The sequence below is a fragment of the Ambystoma mexicanum genome, chromosome 6q (assembly GCF_040938575.1).
Source record: "Ambystoma mexicanum isolate Mex_15411 chromosome 6q, UKY_AmexF1_1, whole genome shotgun sequence".
In the NCBI taxonomy this organism is placed as follows: Eukaryota; Metazoa; Chordata; class Amphibia; order Caudata; family Ambystomatidae; genus Ambystoma; species Ambystoma mexicanum.
In genome coordinates, this window is record NC_090937.1 from 1650845702 (window position 1) to 1650868917 (window position 23216).

Sequence of the window (23216 nt, forward strand, 5' to 3'; positions counted from 1 at the left end):
GCTCCCCCTTCCACTCCTCAACTCCCCTAAACGCCAACCTATTCTCTCCAAGTCTCCCTTTTCCATTCCTCCACTCCCCAAAACACCAACGTTTCTCTCCAGTGCTCCCCCTCCACTCCCAAAACACCCACCTTTTCTCTCCAGCACCCCCATTTCACTCCTGCACTCCCCTAAACACACAGCTATTCTCCCCAGCGCTCCCCTTCCCTCCTATTGACCCTCCTCATTGTCCCCAAACAAACTCACCCCTAGTGAACCACCCCAGCTCTCTCTTGAACCCCAGTCTCTTCAGCCCTCGACTCTGTCGCGATACGTCCCCACACACGCTTTGCCTTTCACCCCTATAAGATTCGCAGCACCCCCATTCTATAGCCTCCCCCTTGCTGATTAGCACCCCTTCCGTCCATGCACTCCCGTGGCTCCACTCCCATGGGCCCCCTCCCTAGACCCCGACCCCTCTGTTCACACCATCAGCAGCCCATCATCCCTCAGCACTATAACTCCACTGCTTCCCCTCGATTCATCCCAGGGACCCCCCTCCCCTCCCAGGTCTCCCCCTCTATCACCCCTCTTTTCATCTCAGAGCCCCCTCCACTCGGAACCCCTCCTCCCGTCGTGAACTCCCTCCCCCTCCATTCTCTCCGCCGGGGCACCCCTCCCTCCTCCCTCCCCACCTCTCGCACAGCCTCCGCAGACAGTTTGTTTAAGGTCCAGGGGAGGAGCTGGGCTGAGACGGCTTTTCACTCCAGAACTTTTCCACTGGAGCCCGGTGAGCTGTACCCTGTGCTCGGTGCCAGCCTGTGTGTGCCAGGGGCCGTGAGAAGGGGGCAAAGGAGAGCGAAAAGCGGGGCGACGAGGCAGGCGGAGCGTGTGCACGGGAGGAGAGCCCCTGGGCAAGTGGAGTGCGGAGCGAGGAGCGCGGAGTGCAGCGTGGAGCGCCACCATGAGCGCCGTGGACCTGGAGACCTACAGCCTGTCCCTGCTGGCTGCCAAAGAGGACGTCCTGAGCGGGAGGTGCTCCACCAACTGGTGAGCGGGGGTGCGAGGGCGAGAGCTTGGGGTGCAGTGTGTGCAGGTCCTGGGCTGAGCGATGGGGGCTGCACGGACAGGAAGGCGACCCTTTCTTTCTAGTCATGTCTAAAGTCGAGGACTGTGTGCGGTCGAGCCCGCTCAGCTCAGTCTTATTTCTCAAAGAGCACTTCGAGGCGCTAAGCGCCACTGCTTATCTCTCCTGAGTCACCTCAGAGGTACCCCTCGCCCCCTCTCTATCCAGGCCTCCTCTCTACCACCTCAGGGACACCCTCACGCAACCTTATAGGCACCTTTCTGGAGAACGTTGGTCTCCCATTTCAGGGTCACAGCTTCCTCGCACTTGGGGGGCTGGTCACACTCACATATGCAACAGTTCGCCTTTGCATTTAGCTCAGGGCACACCTCCCTCTCGCCCCAGGGGCACTCACCCCCCCTGCCTTAGAGAGACACCTCCTTAGCGTTTGCTTCTCTGGGGCACACGCCCCTCCCGGCCACGCGACACTTTTCTTCTGCGTCCCACCGCAGTGGCATGACACTTTCCCTCCTCAGGAGCACAGCTCACTCTCACCTCAGAGGTACAATTCCCTCCAGCCCGAGGGGCAATACGCTTTCACACCTCAGAGGCACTTCTCTTTCCCAAGCCAGGGCCACTCTTCCCTCTCACCTCAGGTGTAAGCCTCCCACCCACCCACCTCACGGTACAGTCAGGTACAGTCACCCTATCTCAGGGTCATGCCGCTTTCCCATCTCAGAGGCACACCTCCCTCCCACCTCAGTGTCATGTCGCTTTCCCATCTCAGAGGCACACCTCCCTCCCACCTCAGGGTCATGTCGCTTTCCCATCTCAGAGGCACACCTCCCTCCCACCTCAGGGTCATGTCGCTTTCCCATCTCAGAGGCACACCTCCCTCCCACCTCAGGGTCATGTCGCTTTCCCATCTCAGAGGTACACCTCCCTCCCACCTCAGGGTCATGTCGCTTTCCCATCTCAGAGGAACACCTCCCCCCACCTCAGGGTCATTTCGCTTTCCCATCTCAGAGGAAAGCCTCCCTCCCACCTCAGGGACATGTCGCTTTCCCATCTCAGAGGCACACCTCCCTCCCACCTCAGTGTCATGTCGCTTTCCCATCTCAGAGGCACTCCTCCCTCCCACCTCAGGGTCATGCCGCATTCCCATCTCAGAGGCACACCTCCCTCCCACCTCAGGGTCATGTGGCGTTCCCATCTCAGAGGAGCACCTCCCTCCCACCTCAGTGTCATGCCACATTCCTATCTCAGAGGAACGCCTCCCTCCCATCTCAGGGTCATGTTGCGTTCCCATCTCAGAGGAGCACCTCCCTCCCACCTCAGTGTCATGCCACATTCCTATCTCAGAGGAACACTTCCCCACACCTCAGGGTCATGTCGCTTTCTCATCTCAGAGGAACACCTCCCCCCACCTCAGGGTCATGCCGCATTCCCATCTCGGAGGCACAACTCAGGGTCATGTTGCGTTCCCATCTCAGAGGCACACCTTCCTCCCATCTCAGGGTCATGTTGCGTTCCCATCTCAGAGGCACACCTCCCTCCCACCTCAGTGTCATGTTGCGTTCCCATCTCAGAGGCACACCTTCCTCCCATCTCAGTGTCATGCCACATTCCTATCTCAGAGGAACACTTCCCCACACCTCAGGGTCATGTTGCGTTCCCATCTCAGAGGAACACCTCCCCCCACCTCAGGGTCATGCCGCATTCCCATCTCGGAGGCACAACTCAGGGTCATGTTGCGTTCCCATCTCAGAGGCACACCTTCCTCCCATCTCAGGGTCATGTTGCGTTCCCATCTCAGAGGCACACCTCCCTCCCACCTCAGTGTCATGTTGCGTTCCCATCTCAGAGGCACACCTTCCTCCCATCTCAGTGTCATGCCACATTCCTATCTCAGAGGAACACTTCCCCACACCTCAGGGTCATGTTGCGTTCCCATCTCAGAGGAACACCTCCCTCCCGTCTCAGGGTTATGCCGCATTCCTATCTCAGAGGAACCCTACCCCACATCTCAGGGTCATGCCGCATTCCTATCTCAGAGGAACACTACCCCACACCTCAGGGTCATGTCGCTTTCCCATCTTAGAGGAACACCCCCCTCCCGCCCACCTCAGGGTTCTCTTGCTTTCCTATCGCAGATGAACATCTCGTTTCCACTTCAGGGTCCTGTTGTTTTGTCATCTTAGTGGCATAGCTCAGGGGTGTTATCCCCCATCTGTGGGCACATGTCCCTCTGACCTCAGGGGTACACCCCCTCCTGCCTCAAGGGTCGCTCCACTTTCCCGCCTCAGAAGCACTTCGCTTTCCATTCTCAGAGGCACACTTTCTTCCCACCTCAAGGACACCCCTCCTACTTCAGAGGCACTCCTCCCTCCCACCCCAGGGCCATGTCGTTTCCCACATTACCCCCAGGGCCAATGGGCAGTTAATGTCTACTTGTTCAGCGGCTCGCGGTACTAGCTCCTTAAAAACGTAAGTGCTGGCACCTCCTGCTGCCCAGAGCTGGCACCTCCTGCTGCCCACCAGAGCTGGCACCTCCTGCTGCCCACCAGAGCTGGCACCACATACTGCCCGCCAGTAGCTGCTCGCCACATAGTGAGCTTTCCACGCTACCCACCCGTGCCACTCGCTCACATGTGCCACTCTGTGTCTCACACGGCCCACCGAGATTTTCTGCCCTAAACCCCTCTCCACCCTTCTTCACCGAGCAGGGGTGGCATTTGAGAGTCGGATGGTTTGTGGGGTTCGCCCCTATGTTCTTTATCCACGAAGCTGCATTTGACGTGTAGCGCTCCCTTCAAACTACAGCGCCTCAGGACGCTACGGTGACCCATTGAGTAGAAGGTAGCAAAGAAAAGGAAGCCAGGGGGGGGGGGGTTTGGAGGTAAAATGGCATATTCGTCGGAAACTGTGAAAGGGGTCCCACCAGCTTGAAGGGGCACACAGAACATTGTGTATGTTTTATTTTTTTTTCTAAATAAAATAATAACGGATTAATAGTCATTTATAACGCAAAACGGGCAGAACTGTTGTGCCCACCTACAGGTACATGTTTTAATGCCTCTGCTGTTATCCACCTCGCAATGGTAAACGCTTCAGGCCAGCCGAGTTCGCTGTGTATGCGAGCTTCGAGGCCTTGTGCCCCCAGACCCTCCACCCCCTTGAAGGGAGCAAGGGCTCTGCTCTTGATAAAGGGAAACCCGTGTCAGAAGTGCGGATGTTGCGGTTCTCGGAGTCCTGCAGCGCTGCGAGGCGGAGCACTGGGCGCCTCTGACGCGCGGCTGGCCGGCACACTTTGGTCACAGGTCCACGCGTCGGCTGCCACAGGGAGGTTAAAGTCTGCACCCAGGGCCACGTGACCACTGCGAGGCCACCTTTCCAGTCCGCCAAAGCTGACTGAGGCTGCAAAGACTGAAGACCAACCACTCCTTGGTTCCTTGATTGTGTGCAGCGTTGCGGGCGGCTGAAAGCAGCTTCGAGGCGCATGTGGAAGCAGCATGATATGCTCCCTTGCGGCATTGGTATAAAGCGCCACGCACGGTAGACATTTCTACGGTTCAGTTTCCGCCACACGCGCAGCGCTGCCTCTCGGAACCCTCGCCTCTAAAGACGTGCGTGGCCATGGATCCACATCACGTGACAGTGAGAGGGCAGTTACATTAAAGTAGCGGCCCACTGTACCCCAAGAGACACACGTTCTGGGGCCAGATTGCAGAAACTTTGCACCCGTGCAAGGGCAAAGTTGCACGGTATTAGCACTAGTGCAAAGTTTGCCCTATTTTTAAAAACACAAGGACATATTAGAAAACTAGTGCACAATGACAACTGCACCGTGCGTGGCATTGTATAAGCACCTGGGAAACAATTGCCCTAGGGCAAGAAAGATACATTTTGGATGTGTTTTTTCACCAGGGCAAACTTTGCCCTGGTGCAATAATGCTGTGGCAATCTATCTTTTTTGCCAAAGGGCAGTTTTTGCCCTGATGCCCACGCCATGCCAAACTGCACTTGTCATGGTGCAATAGTTTTCTTATATGTCCCAGTGTTTTAAAAAATAGGGCAAACATTGCCCTTGCACCGGTGCAAAGTTTCTGTAATCTGGCCCCTGATGTCAATTATATATGGAGCAATAACGCACTTGAGGCAGCTGTGCACATCGAGATAAACATATTTGCCCAGGATCACACTCTTTAGCTGTTGACGCTGTGATTTCAGACCAGTCTGCAACAAGGGACCTTTAACACAGAGCTCTCATCTAAGGAACAGCCTCCCCCTCCCTCTGCGCGTGCCTTGAGCGGGACTTTCTGAAATTCCGGAAGCTCCTCAAGACTTCCTCTTCCCGTCCTCCTTCCCTTCTTCTCTTCTCTGCTGTCCTCCTTCCCTTCTTCTCTTCTCTGCTAATCCCACAGTTGCTATGATTGCTGTCCGGGGCCCTTATGCATCCTCGGGGCCCCTGACCTCCCACACCCAATCTGCCCAGCTCCTGTCTACCCTCAGCACTTGCCTCAGCACAGCCTTCGCCTCGGAGGCACACACTTACTCGTAATGTGGCCCCTGGCTATGTAGCACTCATCTAATCAAGGACTTCATCTGTGGCCCCTGAGCCTGGACCCCCCAGTACTTTCACCCCTGGCCCCTTCCTTGCTGCACTTGCACGTTCTGAATACCCACAGGGCATAGTAGGTTTGTTCCTTCCTCCTTTTTCCCTCCGCTGCTCTTATCAATGATTGTGTTTTGTGTTTTGTAATGTGTTTCACTCCCTTGTTCCCTCCCTTCGCCCTGTGGGCTCTTTGAAGCAGTATTTTACTTGCTGTATAAGCGCCAAACAAGCGAACAAAAAATACATAAATAAATAATGATATACATGTCTGTTTGCTAAAATTGATTTGGCAACGTTGGTGTGTAGAAAACACCATCTGGCCTGGGTGTGCTGTACAATGACACGGTGCCACTGTGTTGCGCAAGCGGTTTCTGCGGCGCATTCATAATGTACTTTTTATGATGCAGATATTAGGAAATACTTTCCAAAGTCGCATTATGCTTTTGATTCACAAGCTGCGGATGAGAATTATTTTGACTGTCAAAAGAAAAGAATCTCCAAGCAAGGCCTGTGTCATGTTTAAAACATGCCTAAACATGTCTCCTGCCATGACTGCAGGTCCCAAAGACGCCAGGTCAGGGATTGGCAAAGCACTGCTAAAGCAGGTTGCCGCTATAATGCGATCGATGCTGAGCCTATCCACAAGGGCTGCCTCAAGCCACAGTGAGCGATCTTGCAAGTCTCCAAATGTCCATAAAATCAGCAACCCCTCCCCCAGGTCACCATGACCCACATGCCCTCCCCTCCTTCATCTCCTCATAATCACATGTGGCGCTCATCAGTACTGTGCTGTATAGAGATGACGTGAAAAGTGCGTGCACTGCAATAATAAAGTGCTCAGGCCATTACTTTAATCCGTAGTGAAATATCTATTGCTAAAATCGTACTGTTTTTGTCTACTTTCATCTGTCCTCAATTAATCAAGACTGCACATACCAGAATGCAATTCAGCGTGAGGCCTCAAAATGGGGTCCGATTTTTGTAAATGTTCTTTCACCACTGAATACCCCCTATGCCAGGGTGACCTGGTTGCTTTTTACTATTTGACACTGGCATGCTTCTTATAGAAGCAGTGGTTACTCAAATGAACTATCACTCATTGGTCGCTCGGTTATACCAAAGAGTGTTAAAAAGTTCAGTATTTGCAAGGCCTCAGTGGGCCGGGACCTATTTAAGGAATTTTATCCGGGGCCCCACAGGGTGTCGGGGCGTGGCAGCAGGACAGACAGGCCCTACAGAGGACACTCTGTATTTGTTGGGAGACACCTGGTAGCGGGAGGCTGTGGGATCCTTCCTTCTAGGGCTGGGCGATAGGGACCTAAAGGCATGTCGGGATATTTCTGGACTGATTGGCGATATACGATATATATCTCGGCTACTGTCGATGTGGGTTAAATGCTCACTTGGAAGAGGCCAATTACATGTCACAAACACCTTTATTTATAAGGCATTGATCCAAATAAAGTTATAACACAGGACTCCTCTTCCTGTGTGAGAATACACACAGCTGCGGAAATATCAAAATGCAAATACAAAATGCTGGTATATGTAATAATGTATATATATTACACGGCCACGGTAGTGGCCATGTAGTTATGGTTAAGTTGCTGTTTCCATAGGAAGAGCACTTTTTGGGCGGCCTATAACTCTGCTCCACCTGGCCGAATCCTCACCAAAGTTTGCAAAATAAGTATATGGGTCACTCTGAATTTGTTTGCAAAGTTTGGTGATGTTTGGTCCAGGGGTGGAAAAATTATAGGGGGGGTCCCAAAACATCTTTTTTTCCCCTAGATTGAATGGGGGAAAAACTTTGCGCACGCCTACAGCCCAAACCGCTGGACAGATTTTCACCAAATATGTGGCAGGGGCAGGGGCTTGGTCGCAAAAGCTTGCTTTTGTAAATTTGGTGACAATCCGTGCAGTACTTTTCTTTAAAACAACCAAAAAGTAGGTCTCACAAAATTAGTGATATCTATGTCCGCTCCGTGGTCACACTTCCCAGTTCGCTCGGCAGACAAGATACCAATTGGCTAAGGGGCTGCCGTCATGACCACAGACACGCAACATCTCTGTCGATTGGCTGCAGTGAGACGTGTTGTGCGTCAGATTGTTTGGATGCGCCCTACATCTTGGATCCGCCGACAGCGCAGCGGCAACATGCTATTTCAAAACCTATTTTGCTTTGTCATAGTGCTTGGGGTGGTTCACACTGTAAGAGATGGGTGAAAAAATGTATTTGTTCAGGCGGTAGGTTTTAATATTGTATTCTCTATGCACGCCTTGTTCGGATGTTTGTGCGTACAGAAAATGACGGTTTTAATAGGGCTATTATTTCAGTCCGTGCTGCGCCCAGGCACCTTGAAACTGTTGTAAGGACTCGCGTGGTGTTAGCGCAAATTGCAATTGCTTATATGTCTTTATTACATTATTTGCTCCTATGGGTGTGCTTTTGATTAGTACACCGCCATGGGTGTGATATGCTGCGGTGGTTGTGGCCAGGTCCTAGAGTCTTGGATGCATGACCGTAGGCCGAAAGCCGATGGCCATACTTTCAAGACTGTAGGCCCTGGCCACAACCACTGCAGCATGTCACACCGATGGATACACCTGTAGTATTGATTATCGATTAGATGGTTGTGGGGAGTGTGTACAGTCTTGGCTGCATGGCCACATTCCGTTTATGTAACAATGTTTGTGGTTAGGACCTACAGTGTGGGTTGCTTGCCCGTAGGGGGTAGTTGCTGGGTTATACATCAAAAACATCAAAAAACCTAGGTCCAGCCTATAGTCACTGTACCATATTACTGCTATAGATTAGCTGTGTTGATTCGCATATGTATGAAATGACTATAATTATACTTACTGATTAATTTGTGCAGAATCCACATATGTTTTACATGACTGGAGTACTTGGCGCACCTAGCCTTTTTTAATTTCTGTGATAAAAGAAAAAAACATGTTAGTTTTTGCATTTTATGAAGACTTCTTACATTGTATAATAGACAGTTTAGGTTTTTTTTGACCCTCATACTTAGTTTACAAACCAGTGTACTGTGCATTGTGCTCAGTTTCTGTGTTTGTTTTTGAAATCCTTGGGTCTGGGAGAAAAAAATCCTTGTCGGATTAAAAAAAACCTTCATTTGCTGTGCTACAAACTATTTTTTTGCTTTCTTTGAGTGTTTCCTTGTTCTTTCTGATTTATGTTATGCTTGTAGCCTTGTTGCTATTTTTAACATCAGTTAGATACCTGTTGGCGTATTCTAACTGTGCATTTGTTGTTACGGATCTGTGGTATTCATGTATCTGTGTCGTTGTTCTACACTCTTGGGCATTTAGATACCTGTTGGCGTATCCTAACTGTATCTAGGCTTTCGCTTCATTTTTTGGTAATGTTGAAGTAGACATTAGTCATTAAATTTTGTCTTTAAGAAGATTAAATACGCATTTGTAAGATTAGCTGGCAATCTCTGCTTTAGAGTAATGGTGCTATCATTGCATTCCACCTATCCACATTTCTTTTTAATGTATGCAGTGTAGTGACCTGCATTGGTTGTAGCTCATGCATGGTAGATTATACCTACTGTTGTAAAGGTTTTCTTTCCCAGTGACACTTGCCCGTGTGTGAATCCAGTCAGCTTGCAGTTGTTTTTGGTTCCATCTGCATTATAACGTAGAAGCATAAGTATTATGTAGTTACTATGTGTTTGTATCAGTACGGTGGAGCTATTGTCTGAATTGCACATAGTACATAATCTGACATGGTTTGCATTTTGTACTGGTTGCTGAAATGGAATGGATTCATAATTAGGTATGGATACATACACAAATCACTCATTTGGGATCTGTTCCTGTATGACATTGCTACATAGAGTGCATGTATGTTTCCACATGTATGAAATCTGGAAGATTTCATTTATAGGTATGCTTTTATTTTCCAGTACTTGTAGTAAGTACATTAGACATTTTTGTGGATCTTCCTGTGTGTTTATAGTGAATCTCACCATTCTAGCACATTGGTCCAATTCTTGTCTTATTCCATGAACACTGTACGTGTTGTCAGGATTGTTTGTTGCGTTTCTATGAAGGACTAACATTTGCAAACACAATTAGTCTGTACTGTGTAAGTAAATATTGTTAACCATTGGAGGCAATTGAAATAGAATATTCATTGCTACATTTGCATAGCAATTTACACCACTTTCATTTGAAAATTTGAATGGACCAGCTAGTTCCGTTTCAGAGTACTTTTTTCGGAGTTCCTCTTCCTTCTTTGAAGAAGTACCTGGTTTACTTTCCCTAATAGGTTCTTCTTTGCTTGTGGTAATTGATGAACCTTTTCCTTTTCTTTTCTTTGAAGGATTTGCTGTCCGATTCTGTTGCATTTCTGTTTGGATTAGTTTTCTTTTTACCACATTTTACTTTTTCTGGAACAGGATATTGTTTCAGATGGGGGGTGTACAGTGAACGCAGTCTATTGTATTCTAAAATGCAAGGAATATCAGCATTCACTTTACTTGCATCAAAGGTGATTAGAAATAGACCGTCAATTGTACGTAAGTGTGATAGTGCTACGTAGCTCATGCCTTCTTTAAAGACTGTGTTTCCTATATCTATCATTGCTTTGTCTAGGGTAAGACCTTGGGATTTATGAATGATGACTGCATATGCAAGAGTTAGAGAAAATTGTTCTCTACGCACAAACATGTCTTTGAACAAAAGGAATCGAGCAGTTGAGCGCGCTATCCTTTTCACTTCTGATAGTTTGTCAAAGCGAATATTGACAAACTGAATATTGCTGTCACGTGGGTATGATTGAAAGCCAACAACTGTACCCAGTGCCCCATTAACTATCCCTTGCTCCACGTCAAGGTTACGTTTCAGCATTACTCTACAATTTAAGGATAATTTTCATATTTTTTCCAAACCAGCTGTGTTGGATATTGAATTTTCTAAACTACTTAGTCTTGTTGTGGCTTGCTCACACATGGGTAGTGTCATACCATGTATGTCTTGTTTGTCTGTGGTGCAAATTTCAATTATTGGTTGCACTTCTTTATTTAACATTGTTTCATTGAATTTGACAAAGCTTGCAAGAGTTGGCATTAAGACCATACAATTGACATTTTTGTCCGCTAATTGTTCCATAACATCAGTAGCACATGCATTATCGCCGTAAAGTGCATGAATGTGCCGCTTTTTCAATATTGCTTGTGCTTCCTGAGATAGTACACCAACTCTAATATTTTTTAGGATGTTGGCATAAGTGAAATCTGCAGATTGCCGCATGTTTTCTGTTAATTCTCTGTATTGGAAATGTTGCTAAAGGTTGACATTTCCTATACTGCTGTCAAAGGTTGACGGTCAGTTTTATGGCAGAGTTTGTGTCCTACGGTTTTAAAAATAGGTTCACCTTTCACTGGTGTCAATTGTAGAAGATCTCCGAAAACGATAATGTGTTTCCCTGCAAAGAGTTCTTCGTAGTTTGTTTTAAGTACTTCTTGCAATCTGAGGTGAATCAAAGCCAACATTAGGTTGGGGACCATGCTCACTTCATCTATTAGTAGCATTTTCATTTGCTTTAATACTCTGCGTAGTTCCATTGCAGCTTCTGCAGAAAGTTTGTAATAGTCTAATTTGTTTTGGTGTTCTACTGGAAGAAGTAGTAATCAGTGTAAAGTGACACGGCCTATGTTGTAGGCAGCTAATCCTGTGGGGGCAGTTACAACAGCTGATAGTTTGTTGTTTGTCAGTTGCTGAAGGAACTTGCTGATAATTTTGATTAAGAATGTTTTTCCTGATCCAGCTTCACCACTGACGTACAGCAGTATTGGTTTGAATTTTTGCAGGTACATTCTTTATTTTCGTGTTGTACACCATGTGCAATCTGTTTTGTTACGTCGTCAAAAATGGTGTGCTGCTCTTTGTTAAGTTTTGCTTGTTGTACAGTTAAGGCTTCTATATTTTCTTGATAGTGACACATGGTGTTTTCCACTTCTGTCATAGCTTATTCTGCCTCAATTGCTATTAGTGGCTGCCCTAGTGGTTCTTGACTTCCTGTTACAGAAGGTTGACTACTGTCGGAAGAGTCCTTATCTAGTTGGGACTGAAGTTCTTCTTCGTGTTGCTGTTCATTGTGCAACATTGCTTTGTATTGCGTGAAGTTCACATCGGTGATAGTACTTTCATTTGCTTTGAAAGCATCTTCGTAGCAGTCATAGTTATCTAGTATCTCTTCCTCTTTTCTCCGTGTTTTAAAAAGTTGTAGTAGAGACATGTAATACAGTTCTTTCTGTTGAAGACCTTTTAACGACAATTTAACATGATTAATTAAGCTTCGTTTTGTAAGTTTCACTAAGCTGCCTTCACAATCTGTGACTGTGTATCTGCCTTTACTTTCATCGGGTTTTATGTTATTTTTGTATGCTAAGTTTTGAGCAATGTGGTGTAGACACATGCTTTCCAAAGTCCTACTCCTGTTCGGATAGTATGTGTCCAGGAAATTGTTTTTTAAAATGTCTTGGCTGTTGGGATCATTTGTGGCAATTGTTTCTATGTCCTCATATAATTTCAGAACTCTTTTTCTAGATTTAGCAGGACCAAGACTTAGCCATACTATGTTGTCTGATTTTCCGTACAAAGCAGTACCAGTTAAACAATCTGCCGCTTCATAGGCACCACATTCTCTATGAGAGAGCATTTTTATGCTTAGGCTGTACAATTTCTGAGATAGTGTAGGCTGTAACATATTGTGCAACAGCAGTGGAATTGTATGCAATGTACTGCAAATCTACGTTTGCATTCCATAAGTGGGCAATGATTGCCTTGTAATCATTGATATATTTACATTCTTTGGTTCTTTGTATGTAGTACGTGTCCTTAGGTGATTTAATTTTCACACAATCTCGAACTGAAGACATGAAGTCGTTCACTACACCTGTTTCTGTAACTGGTCTAGGGAAACCAATCCGGCATTTGGTGTAGTATTTCCCTTTGTTTTTGTATTTGCGGCGACAATATTTGCCACATTTGTGTCTTTGAATTTGTAAAATCTGCACGTGCAGGTCACTATGTGTCCGTTGTGAAGGGATTTCACAAGTGACATATTTTTGGATGAACTGCAAAACAGTGGCATCAGTGTTGTGACCAAATTTAGGTGCACCTTTGATCCATAAAAGCATGTGAATGTGTGGTGCTCCTCTCGCTTGGTATTCTTTTCTCCAAATAAAGTGCTGCACTTCTCCGAGGGGAGGAACAGTTTTATTGCAAATAAAGTGGAGCATAGCAATGAAACGATGATGGAAATATCTAGATGCATTAACTGGACCTAGTGTTAATAAATGGATGTTGGTTTTGTTGTTGTTTGATATGCGTAGGAACTCATGTAAATCTCCCCATGCATATTCTGCACAACTTAGTGTAACAAACCGAGTCAGTGGTCCAAGGTTTCTGATCATACAACATACGTCTCTGTGCCGTCGGAACCAGTATTCTTTTGTACCACGCATGTTTGCAAACAAATTTGTTATACTTGACTGTAAACCTTAATCTTTTTCTTGTACTTTTTGTATTAATTGTGTAGCTGACATATTTTGAAAGTAGGTTCCAGATTTCAAAATGTGTGCAACTCCATAACATAGGGTTGCTAATTCACTTTCAAAGAGTAGGTGGAATATGTTTTTCCACATTTTGTCTAAACCTGGGATCTTGAGAATACATTCGTAATGAGCGGTATTCTGATGCTGTAATTTGAGTGGGTCTATCATCATACTTTCCACCTTTGCCAGTAGGAAATAGCAGTGCAAAAGCATGTGCTTCTATACTTTTACCCATATGCTCATTGGTGAAACTTTGGTTTGTCGCATTTGGTAAGTTTCTAGTACATCATCTATGCTTTCATTTGAATGCAATTGATGAATTGTGTGCTGGTCCAAAAGAGTGGATACTGCAGCAGGATCCAGAAGTTAAAATTGTCCAGTTTCTGGTGACTGTTCAATTATTTCAGTTGTTTCCCTTAAGCTTTTGTCAATATTTATTTCCTTGTAGTATTCGTTATTGTCTTTTAGATATTGCAAGGCTTGTCTAACTTTATGTAAATCCACCAGTTGTTGCCAAATCTTTTTGTCTTTGGTTGGTACACCATTTACCAACACAATTAAAGGATGCTCTATTGAACGTTGCACTCCTAGAGAGTGCACATTTTCTGTAAGATCTAATGGCAAATAAACTACTTTGCCATGAATGCCTTTCACCAATTCAGAGGGAGGTATTTTTGCTGTTTTTGGGTGAAGGTGTTTTTGAGTGAAGGCGTAATTGCTTAAACTGGATGAACTGTTTGAATTATGATGCTCTCGTACAAATTGAGTTGTTGCAAGGTTTTTGGTAGTGGGATCAATTCCAAATTATTTGTGGTAGCACGTGAAGGATTTTGGTTGTTGTCTAGTTTTGTAGTGCAGTAACGACAACATATTAGGGGTTCACTTATTTCATATTTGTTTTCGGCTGTAAGGTACAGAGCTAATTCAAACCACTTGGAATCTTCGTTGTCTTCTATTTTGTATGCTTTGTCTACATTTTTTGTGTTCCTTTTGTAAAACGTTCTGCGGCAACACACACACACATGGTTTGGTATTTTAGCCGATGCCCTTTTACATTTTAGTATTTCTTTTTTGTATGTGTGTAATAGAAGGTTGTTATATGCAGAAATGATGGTAGTCTGTTCTAAAACTATTGCATCTTGTAAGTGACTTTCACTTCCAAAATATTTTCTCTGGATACGGTCAATTTCTTATTGTAGAAACTTGGGTCTACCATGCAGAAGAGTGTTATTTAAATTGGCTAATTCTGAAGCTGGACTTTTAGCATAGTATATTTTATACACTAGATTTCTTACATTTGAATGATGTATTGATATCCGTTTGATATCATGGAAGGTGATTTTGCAAATAGGTCCAGAAATGCAGGATAATGAATGTCCTTGCAGTCCTATGTATTTGCGCACTGGACAGATATCCATATTTTGCAGTACTTTCATTTTATTTTTGTCTTTACCTTTCACATACTGATTGAGGAACTGAATAAAGATTTGAAAGATTTGTTAGGAATGGTACACATTGACATGCATGGCCATTTGTATACTGGACGGTCTGGTTCAGTCGAATGGAGAGGTAATTCTGAGTTTTCTGGGGATACTTTTCTAAGCAGTGTTTCTTGTTCCATGATGGTATTATTTATTTTTTCATATACTCTTCCACTGCTATGGATGGCAATTGTTTTTGTTCGATTTTGTTTGGATGCTTCTTCATTAAAATATGGTTCTGTGGTTGTAGTGTAACTCCATTCACCTCCACAAATATGTAAGAAGTTATTTTTGTTCACATTCCGTTTATTTATGAGTTTCTTTTGCAGTTTGGTACTTAGTTTTGTTAGTGGTTTCATTCTATTTAACACCAATATAAACAACTTCCTTTTGAGAATGATTGCACTGTCCACGAGAGCTTGTAGGATTATTTTTATACGGTAGGTTTTAAGGGGTGAGGATGATTCCGGTCCTTTTCTTATTAGATTCTGAAGGACTCTGTGGCGAAACATTTTTGCAAAAATATTTTTTTTACTATAGGTTCTTTTTACTATATCAGGATTATTAAGAGCATTGTTAGCGATACTGGTAGCTGATTTTCTGTGAAGAGTTTTGTGCTTCGTGCCACATTTTTTTGGAGGAGGTCAAGTTTCGGTAGTTGAGGCTTGCTTTGTTTTGGTAAACAAATGTATTAGCCGTTTTGTTCCAACGTTCTCTACAAACTCTGGTACAGATGGATGCTTAGGTTGGAAACGTTTATTTTTATTTGCTCTACTTCTGCGTTCCTTTCTACAGACTTGCTTTTTGGTAGGCATTTTTTAGGGTTTGTTGGAAAAAAAGGCATGGTTTGGTCTGTTCTACAATGTATGTGTGCTGTGTGCTTGCGTGCATGAGTTTGATGGGTAAGCACTTTGTGGTGGTGTGTGAATGTGCATTGGCCTCTTACAATGATTTGGGAAGTCTACCTTTCTGTTTGCATACTACTATGTGCTTCAGATGAGAGTAAAAAGTGGGATAGTGGTGAGGAGAAGCATTAATAGTAAACGTACTGGCATCAAATTGAAACAGCTATTTGTTTTCTAGTACTAACATTGTAAGGGATTTGTATGTTATTTGAGTTCCAAACATATGGGGATTTGTGAGCCATTCTGCCTGTTATTCTTTGTTCAGTAAATGGTGATTTGTGGGTAGAATGGTTCAGAAATCACTGTTTGCTTTGGTGCACAAATTAAATACATAACCCACACAGTCTGCTTGAGGAATAGTAAGAATATAAAGGTCGTACTGTACTTACATTTCTTTGCAGAATGACCAGGTTTCTTCAGATATGCCGTTTGCAGTGTAGATGCTGTTGATTTTCAGGAGAGTAGTCTTCAATGCGATTATAAAAAGAAGAAGTTAGTAACTGTGTGTGTTTAAAGTTGTGATGTTACAGTACACATTAAGGTTGTTTTTTTCATTGCAGTATTCTTCTTTCACATTTGAACACAGTGCATGTGTGCTTTTCACGGCACAATGTGCTGCCTTTCTATGTTACTTGCAGTATGTCCGTTGCACGTGCTTCAGAAATGCTTATACTTTTTAGGTTTCGAAAATGTCTTGTTTCTTTTAAGCTGTGTTATATATGGCAGAGAGGATTGTAAGCGATAGGTCAGTATAGTAAATGGGGCAACAAGTCTGTACTTTCACATTATAAGTACGATTTCAAAAAATCAGGAGACCCTCGAAGGGAGATGTCACCACAGCAATCGGGAGCGTTTACTTTTTCTCATACGATCGCATTGGAAGTAGCATTTATGTAGGCGGTACACAGTAAAAAATGGTGCCATTTTCTAATGGAAAATCGAGTTTCTCACTAAAAAGGGAGGGTTCAAACGTATGTGTAAGTTATGCGGGAGACAGTAAGAAGTAATGTGGATTGTTAATGAAAAATAAGACATCTTGTACTTAAAGGACGCCCGTTGGTATGTATTGCCTATGCAGATTTAGTGGTAATAATTTCTTTAAATGAAATCATAAGGGTTGCACATGTTCTCTGAGTAAAATATGCATACCTGTAGTTTATACGCGTGCATATGCGCATAGTTGGAACTGTACGTAGAAATCCACAATACTTGGGATGGTTAATGTGATTGGTGGATGGTTGTGTGACTGCTTAGCTGTGTCCAATGAGGAAATGGAATCACGAGTGATGTGGAAAGGGTAGAAGGACTGGCTAAGAGTTACGTGCCGCAAGTAGGCACCGCTTGTCCGCGGGTAGGGCTTGTCAGATATGGGTAAATACAGCATATCGAGCATGGAAAGGGGACTGTGGGCATCAGCTAATCAGATGTTCACATTGTTCCTTTGTGGCGAAAGACGGTGCGTATACTGAAGATGGCAGAGGCGCAGAAGGTCAGGGTTTTGGTCCTTGGAGACATTTTTGTCCAAGGTTTACAGCTGTATGCCGGAGGTAAGAATGTGGCACATCATTTTGATGTGAGAGGAGTGGAGGTGGTGTGGAGCCCTGAGACTGATCGCAATGTTGCGGCACTTCTCCAAGTTTGCACTGAGATGCGAACGATGACCACTCCTCATGTGATACTTTTGCACTACATTGCTTGCCATTTGGGCTACGTGAGTTCACGTACTTTGTTGAAAGATTTGGAACAGTTGGTTGAAGCAGTCATGAACTTCTTTCCAACTGCGAAAATATTTTTTTCTGGGTTACTGCCTAGAGGAAAATGGGACAATAGTTCTGTTTTCTGGCCCAATCAACGTATTGGGAGGTGTAACATTAATTGCAGCATGTGTCCTTTTATGTTACGTGCTGGTATGTTTTTCTGCAGCCACGAGAACATTGTTCCCAGTAATGTGGCTTATTTCGAAGCAGATGGTGTTGCGTTATCTTCTTTGGGAAATGCCATGTTCTTTTGGAATGTGAGGCTTGCTTTGGAGAAGGTTTTGTAATGGTTGTAGGAGTAAAATAAGAACAAAAAATATCACAAAAAAAAGAAAAATAACAGGTGTCTGCAAGGGATCTGCCCAAAATCTGCCCAAAAAAAAACAACGGCTCTTTTCAGAGCCCACCTTCAAGGGGAAAAGGGGAATAATATTTAAATGTACAGTCGTCACGCTCAGCTCCTGCATGTGTCCGCGAACATGGCGGTAGTTTGCAGGCGCAGCCTTTTACCAACGTGGATTTTGGGGTGGAGACACATGCAAATGAGAATGTGCAAAGCTAGGGATTGGCCAGTAAAGGTCAGTGGGTGTGTTCTGTATGGAGATATTTAGTCAAAAGGCCTTTACCTGACAGGAGACCAGACAGCCATGGCTCTGTGTGCTCGAAAACAGATTATCTGGATTTTGGGAGACTCGTGGATACATTGGCTGAAGGTGCATGTGGAAAGTTGCGGGCTATTTGCAGATCTTGGATTTCCTCATGTGGAAGTGCACTGGCATGGCGTGCGCGGAATGAGGTGGTTGGACTTAGTACCTCTCTGCATTACTTTACAGACAGAGCGTCATCCTGATATACTTATCATTCATTGCAGAGGCAATTGTTTAGGCCATGTTCCTGGCATTTCTTTGCAATTTGCAATGAAGGAAGGACTTGCGCAAGTCATGGACATGTTTCCAAATTGCCAAATAGTTTTTTCCCATATTGCTCAAAGACAAAAGTGGCTGCGTTCATCTGCATTTGGCCCACAAATGGAGAAAGCGCGGCGCAATGTGAATAAGGCTGTTTGTGCACTTCTAAGAGATGTTGGCATGTCCTCATTCCACAATGAAAACATTTTGTTTCGCAGCTCCTTCATATTTAGCAGAGATGGAGTCCATCTCACATATGCTGGCAATCAAATTTTTCTTCGCAATGTACAACATCCATTGCAACTTTTTTTGGAATCATAGTCACCTATTTGGCAATCCATTTTTTCCACCCTACAGTTTTTGAAGCATACTCAACACCACCGAAAGGCTCTTTTCAGAGCCACCACTTACTCCCAGTGAAAAGTACATTGGTTTTGCTTTGTTTGCACCCATTTTTGTGTGTCCTATGACTGTCCGAGAACTTATCAAAAAAAGCGAGGGGGCCTACAACGGTCAATTCAAAGCCATATTGTTAAACTGAGAAAGGCGGCTCTGAAAAGAGCCTTTTTTAAAATGTTTATAACTTTTCACTTCAATGCTTTTATGGACACGATACACTAGGAGAGGAGGGCGCGGGTGGGTAAGGAAGGGACACCAACCACGGGGATAAGAAGGGCCAGGTGGAGAGAGAAAGATATAGGGTGTCCTTCACTTAGGTAGGGTGCAGTTCTTCTCGTGCCCAGTGACCGTAGCCTCAAAAGCACTTCGAAGACTCTCCCCCCTGCAGAGTACTGCGTCACAGTACATACACAATATTATGACCCTCGAAAGGTAAGGGTCAACAGCATCGCGAATGGCTTGTGACGCAGCTGGAGGAATGCGCTCCCCCACAGGAGTGTCTCGTGGTGAGAGGATCGGACACGGAGGATGCTGTGGAGGAACTCAATCTACTACGTTCTTCACATGGCACCACCTTGCGAATGTCCGCACTATGGAACGACCTTAGGTGTCGCTTCATGGTTGTCGTACCAAAGCTGTACGCACCAGGTCTGCCGCGACTCAGTACCAACTGGCACTGGTTGCACTTGACCAGGTTCGCACGTGCTTTTGGTACGTTCTCATAAATGGAAAACAACCACCACATCCACGACTCCTGCCGAGTGTTTGTGGTGCGGAGTTCCTCCACCTCATTCTCTTCTTCCTCTACTTCCTCGATCTCTACATCCTCACCCGTATATCCCTCTGCAGGCCTTTGGGGAGGTGGTGGCGTTGGAGGGTTTGGGGGTGGTGCTGAGGGTAATGCAGCAGTAGCAGCCATGGATGCCATAAGGCTTTTTTGCCAAATGGTCGCTACAGTACTAAAGGTAGCACAACTCTAACTGCTATAGCCAGAAGCACAATGAAGATGAGCTCGGGGGTGTGGCCAATTATAGGGGTCGAAGGATGTGGCTCGTGACCACATTGCTCGCTGTAAAACACTCCAAGAATTGTAAACGACACATTCACAGGTGGAGCTATTGTATGGGAAATGTCAAATGGTGATGTTATACTGAAAAATACTTTCCCATTTATGTGTCAGTTATTTTGCAGTGTTGCGGAAGCAGACAAAGTGCGCAAATTAGTACACACGCTCAGTGTGGGTGTGGTCACATGTTGATGTCCTGTACACCTCCGCGAGGGAAAAGCATGCCCGCACAACAGCAAATGCAGACTAACACACGTGCACATATGCGCCACTCTTCTACGGACAGCGTTCGGGTCCTGCAACTAATTAAAAGTGCGACACAAGTGAGATGGACAGTTAGGGACAGGCGGGATGTTCGCAGTACGTATGGGTGTACTGACATGTGCGTACCTGATCAGATGACTGTAAGGACAGGTCCAGTCTCCTTAGGACACCTCCCTTTTGTTTAATAATGAACATGCCGGCCACCACGCCTGTTCTATGGACGGTTCCATCTTGCTGCGGACGATACGGACAGATATAGTGTCCTTAGAACACTTCTAATTTGCCTCATTTATATACATCCTGCCTACCTACTATGTTCTACGAACATGTTTTATCTCGTTTGTGAGCCGTACGAAGAGTATAATGTCTTTAGCACGCCCCATTCTGTTACTTTACACACAACATGCACAGATGGTGCCTTCTAAGATCAGTTCCATCTTGGTTGTCATTGGTAGGGGTAGATGTATTGCCGTTAGAACATCCACATTCTATTGCTTACGGCTAACTCGAACAGACGCGCTGTTCACGAACATTTTAAGTCTTTTAAAAAAAAAAATGTTTTCTCTAACCCGTATTCAAAAATAAATATACAAAAACCTTCTAAAAAATTACACGCACTTTAATCAACAGAAACACAGGGGGGTGCAGACACTGACACGAATATAGGGGAATTAGGGTTCAACACGGGCTGATTGTGAGCAGATGATTTGTGTGGGGAAGAAGGGATGGATGATTCATCAAAACGTCTATTTTCTTCTTGAAGGTTTGGGGACGGTTCACTGGGGAATGGAGAAGGAGGGCAGGTACAGGTGGGACAGTGGTAACATACTTTTCCTCTAACAAATTCTTCCACAAATTCCCTTAAACTATTAAAATTGTAATTCAGTGTCTCCATTTTACGTTCTATCCTTTTCAGTCTGTCTTCCTCTGTGTCCTTTGATGGCTTCTCTTCTTTTTTTTCCTGCTCTATTACCAATAAATATATATATGTTAAATGGCCATAAAATACTGCCCATTATTTTGCTTATGCAGAGCACTGTGTACCATTACTGTCGCTATCTTCGGACATTTCCCCATGTGGAAAATTCTCCTCCAGCCACTCCAAAGTACTGCACATTTCTGTATGAAAATAACAGAAAGAAAATGTTTCTTCTACCCCTTATACCAAAAGAAGTACACACTTATATAAGAAAAATGAAGTTAACATACGTGTTTGCTGTAATTTGCTGTAATTTGAAGTGCGTGTGTCTACTGTCGGTCCTGCCTACAGAGTTCCTGTGAGGTACTTACGTTGGAGTCATCCTTTTTTTTTATGGTACAATCCATTTCATTCTGCATGGTCAGTAAATGCATGGTTTTTGTTTCAGACGTTTAGGTTTCTCTATTTGTTTACTAGTAATTATAATGTCTTTCTGTGTCTTTTCTCAAAGTTGAACATTTTTTGTGTGACACATTAGTACAATTGCAGATGGCCCCTGACTGTTTTGGTAGTGATGAATAGATTCTGTGTCTGTCTGCAGACAGGCACTCAGTCCGTGCCTTCACGATATCGATAGTGAGGAGGTTCTGTATGGTTTACGTTATATGTTTGTAAAGTAATCAAACTATACTACATATCTGCAAGATCACATGCTGATAGTGTATATTCAGCATAAAAACGTCATTACCGCGCTGTTATGATTAGGTTCCCCTTCAGAAAATCTGTGAAATTCAGTTACAATAAAAAGTTTGTTAAAGGGACGTTATGGTTAAGTTGCCCTAGCAAAAACCTGTGCCCTCCACTATAAAACCTATTCAAATGTGCCATTATGGTTCAAAGTAAAACCGAAAAACCCCTGAAATTCGCCAGTTATGGTAGGCCAAGCAACCATAACAGGCCGCACCATTGTGCACTGCTAACACTAATACACAGGACATCAAAATATTTGAAATTCTTAAACAAAACAATACGTTTGTTCCAATAATTTGTGTCTAAATATTCAGAAGGGAGCTGGCTGAGACGAATTTGGAGACACCCAAGCTCAAAATAAATGTGAGGCAGAAGACCAAGTGAAATACACGGTTCACATAGCCGCTCTCCAAAGGACCCGATCCGGCTGTATGAGTAGTCCAAAACTTCTTTGCAAAAATATATATACTACAAAGTGAACAAAAAATTATCTTTTGATTGAAAAAAATAACAACAATATTAAGATTCAATTGTTTTTCAAGATGGTTTTATCCACAAGAATTCTATCAAAAAAATAAGTCTCATAAAAAAATGACAGATCACTAATGCTTTCTTAGTGAGGAAGAAATCGCCACAATCGCTTTTTCAATCAGCCCAACAAATTGCCAATGAATTTTGGAATTCAATTTCCTTCATCAGGGCATCATTCCTGTTGCGCTGATAAGCAAACACCGGTAGTTCACTGAATAAACTTTGAACCCTGGTGTCATTTTTCAGGATCCCCCAGTGTTTACTGATGGTTTTTTTGATTTTGTTACTCTGCATAGAAAATTTGGATACAAATACAGGTGTCTTAAGTTCTCTCTTGTCCATGGGGTTTTGAGTAGATATTAGGGTTTCACGTGCCAGGATGCTCACCCTAGCTGACGCTGAGTCAAGTTCCTCTTGTTTGTAGAACCTATATGCGAGCATGTTGTTTCTTGTTACTGCAACCACAAAAGGACAAATTGTTTTCTGGCGATCATCCCACAAAATACTTATAACATGTCTGTTGTTGATAATTATTGTCCAAACACTGATGAGGAAGCCGTCCACCTATAGACTGACCCATGACATGCACAGACCGGAAGTATATAACTATATAAATCATTAACAGAAAAACATATTTCAGTAGGCACTTTACAATTAAATATATAAATACATTCTTATTTTGGCTATAAATTAAAGTTTCACATAACATGTACAACGTCTACTCTTTGTGACAAAAGTAATATGCATCCGTCACAGCGTTTATCATATGGCAAATGGAACACTTTCCACACTTCCATAGCTTTCTCTTAAAATGTTGCTGGTATTGCGTTTTGCAAATTCATTTTTCCTATGTTGCACAGGACCAATCGCTTCACAGCACAGTTTTCTAAACTAGAAACTTTACTTTCTGATGTCTACTTTTAGTACAGTGATTCTTATAATTTCTTTGCGGATTGTCGTCACGTTTAATCCCACAAATTC

The 23216-nt window shown here is 44.3% G+C and overlaps 1 protein-coding gene across 2 annotated transcripts in view; it reads left to right on the plus strand.

Moving 5' to 3' along the window:
• The first annotated feature begins 688 nt into the window (after positions 1-688).
• The window catches only part of LOC138516982 (drebrin-like), a 716984-nt gene continuing 694456 nt past the window's right edge, over positions 689-23216 (plus strand). The window contains exon 1 of one of the 2 annotated variants that reach the window (XM_069632471.1): positions 689-1029. In XM_069632471.1, the coding sequence (XP_069488572.1) occupies positions 944-1029 (86 nt within the window). In that variant the 5' untranslated portion in view covers positions 689-943. The remainder of the gene's footprint in view (positions 1030-23216) is intronic. The other variant, XM_069632470.1, reaches the window with a different exon arrangement.